Below are 8,073 nucleotides of genomic sequence, written 5' to 3'. Positions count from 1 at the left end.
TTCGAAAGAGGGCCTAAGCTTAACCGTTCGAAACAAGGCGGACATTAATAATTAATAAAATAATAAAAATTTATAAAATTTTCAATCTATTAATCAATCAAAGCGGGGAACATAGAACCCGGGGAACATAGGACCCGGGGAACATAGAACCCGGGGAACATAGGACCCGGGGAACATAGAACCCGGGGAACATAGGACCCGGGGAACATAGGACCCGGGGAACATAGGGATGATCCCGTCTGGTTTAGCTAGCTAGTGACTGACTGTGCTGTCTGGTTTAGCTAGCTAGTGACTGACTGTGCTGTCTGAATTAGCTAGCGAGTGACTGACTGTGCTGTCTGGTTTAGCTAGCTAGTGACTGACTGTGCTGTCTGGTTTAGCTAGCTAGTGACTGACTGTGCTGTCTGGTTTAGCTAGCTAGTGACTGACTATGCTGTCTGGTTTAGCTAGCTAGTGACTGACTGTGCTGTCTGGTTTAGCTAGCTAGTGACTGACTGTGCTGTCTGAATTAGCTAGCTAGTGACTGACTGTGCTGTCTGGTTTAGCTAGCTAGTGACTGACTGTGCTGTCTGAATTAGCTAGCTAGTGACTGACTGTGCTGTCTGGTTTAGCTAGCTAGTGACTGACTGTGCTGTCTGAATTAGCTAGCTAGTGACTGACTGTGCTGACTGTGCTGTCCACCCACAGTGATCAGGCCCATTGGCGATGACGTTATGTCTGACGACTCAATGGACGTGGAAGGTATTCACTGCCGTGTGTGAGGGCTTGCTGTGCTCAGTGTGCTGTGATTTGCACTAGTGAGGATTGGCGTGACTTGCATGGCGAATGAACTTAAAGGATCATACCGGTCTTATTTGAAGTCTGTGCTAACCCTGCGTTAAAGCCTCAACATTTTTCATAGCAGTCCGTTTTCCTACCTTTCAGTTCAGGAGAACCCATTAGTTCTTACAGTATGGAAAACACAACTTCAACAGACTTGAAAATGTCCAGAGCTTAGATAATCCATCACATTATGGCATCGCTGAACATGGCTGAATGAATGGTTTCTTCTGCACGCATGAAAACAAACAGTGACATCTCTGACTGTGTAGACACCCACCATGAATCATGTGAAGGAGACGGTTAACGTAGACGATCGTCACAGACTTGAAATAACACCAATATGATCCGCTGCTAAGGTATTGCAATAGCCCATTTGGTTACACACTGGAATGCTAACTGTATCATGATATTTGGATTGAAAAAAAACTAAAACAAACATAGAAAGCGCTTGGAATGCAAGATTCCTCCTAAGAACATTATGAATTCTGTTCCTGCTTGGAGCATCGACACACGTCTTTTACATTTGAGCACAGACTCTAGTGTTGTTTTGATTTTATCCCCCCCGATACGAGCGCATTTTCTTTCTTTCTTCTGTTTTTTTGCACATGTAAAACAATAGCTAAGGGAGCGGAACTGCACATGAAATGAAAATTGTGTTATTCCTAAAATCCAGAGAGCAGAGAGGCTAAATAAAACAACAGAACCAGCCCGCCCGCTCGTCAGAAAAGAGTCTTTACCCACAGCGCTGTCACATCAAAGCATTTCTTCTCTAATCCCTGCAGGATAAGGCTATGAAATAGTCTCACTGGAACGGCTGCAGAGGATGTGAGGAGCTTTTAATGCTGCTGAGTTAAACCCCCACCGCAGCTCGGTGTGTGTTGCCTCTGCCTCGTGGTGTTAGTTTAACTCAGCCTTTATTAGTGTTAACATTGTGGGCTGGATCCCTGCAAGAGGCCAACGACAGAGATGCTACCAGTTTGTTCTTTCTGGGATAAGTCTCAGGGTTCTTCTCAGTGAAGCTGTTTACCTGTCTCACATTCACCATCGGTGAAACACTTTCAGAAAGTGAGCATTTACAAAGTGTGAATCAAGTCTCCTGTAGTTTTGGAAGCTGCCATATCTCAAGCCCCACCCTCGTTTATTGATCCTCCAATCACAGTTGCTTCCCTTGGACAAAGGAAAGTTTGTAATTGACTGTGGCCAATGAGGGGTCACGAGAAAGATGACTATATGACTAACTATCCTAACTCGAACTAGTCAAATTGCCTGGGAATTAAATTTCTTGCATGCACCTACTGTATGTTCTACTGTAGTCTTGGAGTTGTCTAATACATTAACTAATCCTGGTAACAAATTATCATTTTCAAACACGATGAAGAGCTGAATGGTTTTCTTCTGTTGTTAAAGCTCCACTCTGTAGTTTTGGGAGAGAAATCTGAAACTCAAGAGGCGTGATAACAATATATAGGATGTGAGGAGCCTATATATATTTTTTTAACATCTGAATAAACAAACTGGGACAAGTGGATCGCTGGAACATTGTTTGAAGCTATACATGAAAAGTTATCATGTATACAATGTTTACAACGGCAAGGCACACAATTTCCTTTACAAACATAATTCACTAGTCAAAGTATCTTCTGGACTTACATTTGGTTCACAGCTTGTTTAGATTTGTTAGTTAGTTTACAATGTTTTGTAAACTAACTGCAAATACAAACACCTCCCCCAAATATGCACAGTGCACCTTTAACTTTTCTTTTCATTTGATTCCATTGTTAACTCTTCCCTCCCCAGGCAGCCAGTATGCTAGTGACAAAAGAACATCACTATCTGACTACAGTATGTATTTCAGTTGTTCTGCTGTGAGCTGTTGAACTAGTGTTCTGCTGGCCTAGCGTAAGCTTCCTACCACACCTGGAGTAAACTAGTGTTCTGCTGGCCTAGCGTTAGCTTCCTACCACACCTGGAGTAAACTAGTGTTCTGCTGGCCTAGCGTTAGCTTCCTACCACACCTGGAGTAAACTAGTGTTCTGCTGGTCTAGCGTAAGCTTCCTACCACACCTGGAGTAAACTAGTGTTCTGCTGGCCTAGCGTTAGCTTTCAACCACACCTGGATTAAACTAGTGTTCTGCTGGCCTAGCGTTAGCTTCCTACCACACCTGGAGTAAACTAGTGGTCTGCTGGTCTAGCGTAAGCTTCCTACCACACCTGGAGTAAACTAGTGTTTTGCTGGCCTAGCATTAGCTTTCAACCACACCTGGATTAAACTAGTGTTCTGCTGGCCTAGCGTTAGCTTTCAACCACACCTGGAGTAAACTAGTGTTCTGCTGGCCTAGCGTTAGCTTCCTACCACACCTGGAGTAAACTAGTGTTCTGCTGGCCTAGCGTTAGCGTTCTACCACACCTGGAGTAAACTAGTGTTCTGCTGGCCTAGCGTTAGCTTTCTACCACACCTGGAGTAAACTAGTGTTCTGCTGGCCTAGCGTAAGCTTCCTACCACACCTGGAGTAAACTAGTGTTCTGCTGGCCTAGCGTAAGCTTCCTACCACACCTGGAGTAAACTAGTGTTCTGCTGGCCTAGCGTAAGCTTCCTACCACACCTGGAGTAAACTAGTGTTCTGCTGGCCTAGTGTTAGCTTCCTACCACACCTGGAGTAAACTAGTGTTCTGCTGGCCTAGCGTAAGCTTCCTACCACACCTGGAGTAAACTAGTGTTCTGCTGGCCTAGCGTTAGCTTTCTACCACACCTGGAGTAAACTAGTGTTCTGCTGGCCTAGCGTAAGCTTCCTACCACACCTGGAGTAAACTAGTGTTCTGCTGGCCTAGCGTAAGCTTCCTACCACACCTGGAGTAAACTAGTGTTCTGCTGGCCTAGCGTAAGCTTCCTACCACACCTGGAGTAAACTAGTGTTCTGCTGGCCTAGCGTAAGCTTCCTACCACACCTGGAGTAAACTAGTGTTCTGCTGGCCTAGCGTAAGCTTCCTACCACACCTGGAGTAAACTAGTGTTCTGCTGGCCTAGCGTAAGCTTCCTACCACACCTGGAGTAAACTAGTGTTCTGCTGGCCTAGCGTAAGCTTCCTACCACACCTGGAGTAAACTAGTGTTCTGCTGGCCTAGCGTTAGCTTTCAACCACACCTGGAGTAAACTAGTGTTCTGCTGGCCTAGCGTAAGCTTTCTACCACACCTGGAGTAAACTAGTGTTCTGCTGGCCTAGCGTAAGCTTTCTACCACACCTGGAGTAAACTAGTGTTCTGCTGGCCTAGCGTTAGCTTCCTACCACACCTGGAGTAAACTAGTGTTCTGCTGGCCTAGCGTAAGCTTTCTACCACACCTGGAGTAAACTAGTGTTATGCTGGTCTAGCGTAAGCTTCCTACCACACATGGAGTAAACACTAACAAGTATTTTGGCTTAGTTTGCCTGCAGCCAGTTGTAATGATGCCACCTGCTGGGCAGTAGTGGTAACTGCTGCAGTAGAGCTTTAGCACAGATAACACAAGGCTGAGAATGCTGATGCAAAGAAGATAGAGGTGTAGAGGTGTGCGTGTGTGTGTGTATGTATGTATGTATGTGTGTGTGTGTGTGTGTGTGTGTGTGTGTGTGTGTGTGTGTGTGTGTGTGTGTGTGTGTGTGTGAGACAGACATTTGTAAAGTAGTATTTGCAAACAATCCTCTCTCTCTCTCTCTCCTCTCTCTCCTCTTTCTCTCTCTCTCTCTCTCTCCTCTTTTTCTCTCTCTCTCCATCTCTCTCCGTCCCCCGTCCCCCCCCAGGTGATGACACCATGACGGGGGATGGAGGGGAGTACCTGAGGGCCGAGGACCTGCGGGAGCTGGGGGACGACTCGCTGCCTGGCCAGTACCTGGACGGCATGAACTACCTCCGCTTCAGCCTGGAGGGGGCACGCACAGACAGGTAAACCAAGCGCACCCGTCCAGGCAATACTGGAGAGTCAAAGTGACTGGATGGGGAAATAGAGGAGGAATAAATGGGGTCACTGTACCATAGCGCTGAAGAAGGCTTATAGCTGAAATGGGTACGTTGTCTCTGCCGTGCTCAACACACGCACCTGAAGGACAGTTCTGTGAGTGCTGGTTATTTCTGTAACTATGGAAGAACCTGTCCGGACCCTGCACCACGTAAGAAACGATTACACACGTTTAACCCCTTCACTACCACACTACAGAAGGTTAACATTTCACTACCACACTACAGAAGGTTAACATTTCACTACCACACTACAGACCCGTTAGTGAAATGGTTAACCTTCTGTAGTGTGGTTGTGAAAGGGTTAACCATATGTTTTGTGACAGTGAAAGGGTTAACCTTCTGTATTGTCGCAGTGAAAGGGTTAACCATTCGGTAGTGTGGTGGTGAAAGGGTTAAGTTGTGGGCGTCCCGGTGACTCATTATGATAGGATGCATCCCATAATATACCGAACATGGTGAGCCGCCAGGACGCCCACAACTTAAACTTCTTTAATAGTTTCTTACCTGGTGCACACAATAATCACAATAATCACATATAATAATAATAATATAATATATATTACTATATTAATATATAATCACAATGTCATGGGTTTGAATCTAGCCTAAGACCTTTGTTGCATGTCATCTGCCTTCTCTTTACCCCTGATTTCCTGTCACTAACTGTCCTATCTTATAAAGCAGAAATGCCCTAAAGATATATACCGTAGATCTTGTATATAAAAAAAAAAAGACACATTCATTTGAGCAGCTGTGATATGTAGCTAGCGTTACACCATTACAGTCTGTGTTGTACAATGCTCTGTGTACTGTACCTGTGTATACTAGGGCTGATCCCTATTAATCGATTAGTCGACTAATCGGTCGAAAGGAGCCGTAGTCGACTGGCCAACCTCTTAGTCGAATATAAAAAAAATTAAAAATAAAAATATGAATTGAATCTAATGAACACACTAGACTAGACAAATATCAAGATGTATCCATCAGTGGACCAATTGCATGCTTTTGCAGAGGACAAGAAGCCTTCAGTCGACTCCTTCAGACATTAAGCACCCCCCACAGCCCAAATGGAATGATAAAATAAAAATAAAAATAATAAAAGAAAATTAAAATAAAAATAAAAAGTTTAAAAATATTATACTTTTTTTTTTTTTTTTTTTTTTTAAGTCGACCAATAGTCGACTAACGGCAAATTTTGGCCAATCCTAGTCGACCATCCAAATCCTTAGTCGGGGACAGCCCTAGTGTATACCCTCGACTACACCACTGATTTACTGAGTTTACACACACACACTGGGCCAAGTCAGAGGAATCTATTGTTCCATGAGGCTTAAGTCCATTCTTACAGTGTGGACCCGGGTAGGACATTAAGGGCTAGATCCACAAAGAATGGATTGCACGGAGCAAGTTGCATCCTTACTTACAATTCATTATGAATTGAAAATGGGGGACCCTGATGTAAACAAGACGAAAGTCTTTCTCTGGTCTGCATCCCCTTAACAATTGTGTGTATTGAGCCGTACTGTATTGTACCCATTCTGTAATCTGTTAATAAAACGTTCATTCAATCAATCAATCTGCACGGTGATTGACTGAATGAAAATTGTATTAACAGATTGCAGAATGGGTACACTACAGTACGGCTCAATACACACAATTGTTAAGGGAATGCAGACCAGAGAAAGACTTTGTCTTGTTTACATCAGGGTCCCCCATTTTCAATTCATAATGAACTGTAAGCAAGGGTGCAACTTGCTCCGTGCAATCCATTCTTTGTGGATCTAGCCCTTTAAGTGTTTTTCCCCATGTGAACTTCAGGGCCAGTCTAATTTCAGGGGCATTTTTGTGAACTTGTCTTGTTCATTTCCTACCCTGGTGCGATATGTGACATTTTCATAGTAACATCCAGCAGTCTCACTGACCTGTCTGTCCTGTCTCCACCAGCTCCACCCCCATACACCATGGATACTACTCCCCCAGACACGAGGGTTTGATGGAGGAGATGATCGCCAGCCACCAGGTACTGCAGCCACAGGACCAACCACCATCCCAGTATATAGACAGACGTGTATGCTTCTTGTATGGTAATCAGCAATCAGTAGCAGTAGTAGTACCAGTACAACTGATCTCTGCAAACGACGAGAGGGCCTACCTGGGAGAGGTAGAGAACCTGGCGATGTGGTGCCGGGAGAACAGCCTCTCCCTGAACATCAGTAAAACAAAAGAGAGTAGCAGTAGTAGTAGTAGTAGTAGTAGTAGTAGTAGTAGTAGTAGTTGTTGTAGTAGTAGTAGTTGTTGTTGTAGTAGTTGTTGTAGCAACAGTAGTAGTAGTAGTAGTAGTAGTAGTAGTAGTAGTAGTAGTAGTAGTAGCAGCAGTAGTAGTAGTAACAGTTGTAGTAGTAGTAGTTGTAGTAGTAGTTGTAGTAGTAGTTGTTGTATTAGTAGTAGTAGTAGTAGTAGTAGTAGTAGCAGTAGTAGTAGTAGTAGTAGTAGTAGTAGTAGTAGTAGTAGTAGTAGTAGTAGTAGTAGTAGTAGTATTAGTACAGTAGTAGTTTTAGTAGTACAGTAGTAGTAGTAGTAGTAGTAGTAGTAGTAGTAGTAGTAGCAGTAGTAGTACAGTAGTAGTAGTAGTAGTAGTAGTAGTAGTAGTAGTAGTAGTAGTAGTAGTAGTAGTAGTAGTAGTAGTAGTAGTAGTAGTAGCAGTAGTAGTAGTAGTAGTAGTAGCAGTAGTAGTAGTAGCAGTAGTAGTAGTAGTAGTAGTAGTAGTAGTAGTAGTAGTAGTAGTAGTAGTAGTAGTAGTAGTAGTAGTAGTACAGTAGTAGTAGTAGTAGTAGTAGTAGTAGTAGTAGTAGTAGTAGTAGTAGTAGTAGTAGTAGTAGTAGTAGTAGTAGTAGTGACAAGTGTGTATTTGGCTAACAGGTGTTATTTTGCTCCAGGTGTCGACTCTTACCAGGGACAATGACAGAGACTCGTACCGCCTGAGCTGGGGCAACGAGAACCTGGACAACGTGGCCCTGTCCTGCAGCCCCGTCCACTCAGGGTAGGTACAGACCATGTCCCCCAGCCCGTCCACTCAGGGTAGGTACAGACCATGTCCCCCAGCCCGTCCACTCAGGGTAGTAGGTACAGATCATGTCCCCCAGCCCGTCCACTCAGGGTAGGTACAGACCATGTCCCCCAGCCCGTCCACTCAGAGTAGGTACTAGGTACAGACCATGTCCCCCAGCCCGTCCACTCAGGGTAGTAGGTACAGACCAT

The 8,073-nt window shown here is 44.4% G+C and overlaps 1 protein-coding gene across 1 annotated transcript in view; it reads left to right on the top strand.

The window, feature by feature from the left end:
- LOC311247572 (uncharacterized protein) overlaps positions 1 to 7,859 on the top strand; it is a gene marked incomplete at its 3' end in the record, with an annotated part of 31,619 nt that extends 23,760 nt beyond the window's left edge. The window contains 3 exon segments of the mRNA XM_084338605.1: positions 4,599 to 4,740; positions 6,760 to 6,835; positions 7,752 to 7,859. Of these exon segments, the coding sequence (XP_084194731.1) occupies positions 4,599 to 4,740; positions 6,760 to 6,835; positions 7,752 to 7,859 (326 nt within the window).
- Between the last annotated feature and the right edge of the window lie 214 nt (positions 7,860 to 8,073).

This window comes from Notolepis coatsorum, assembly GCF_963971535.1.
Source record: "Notolepis coatsorum genome assembly, contig: SCAFFOLD_1859, whole genome shotgun sequence".
NCBI lineage: Eukaryota > Metazoa > Chordata > Actinopteri > Aulopiformes > Paralepididae > Notolepis > Notolepis coatsorum.
Note: the sequence above shows the minus strand (reverse complement) of the source record. Positions and strands in the feature narration are given on the sequence as shown.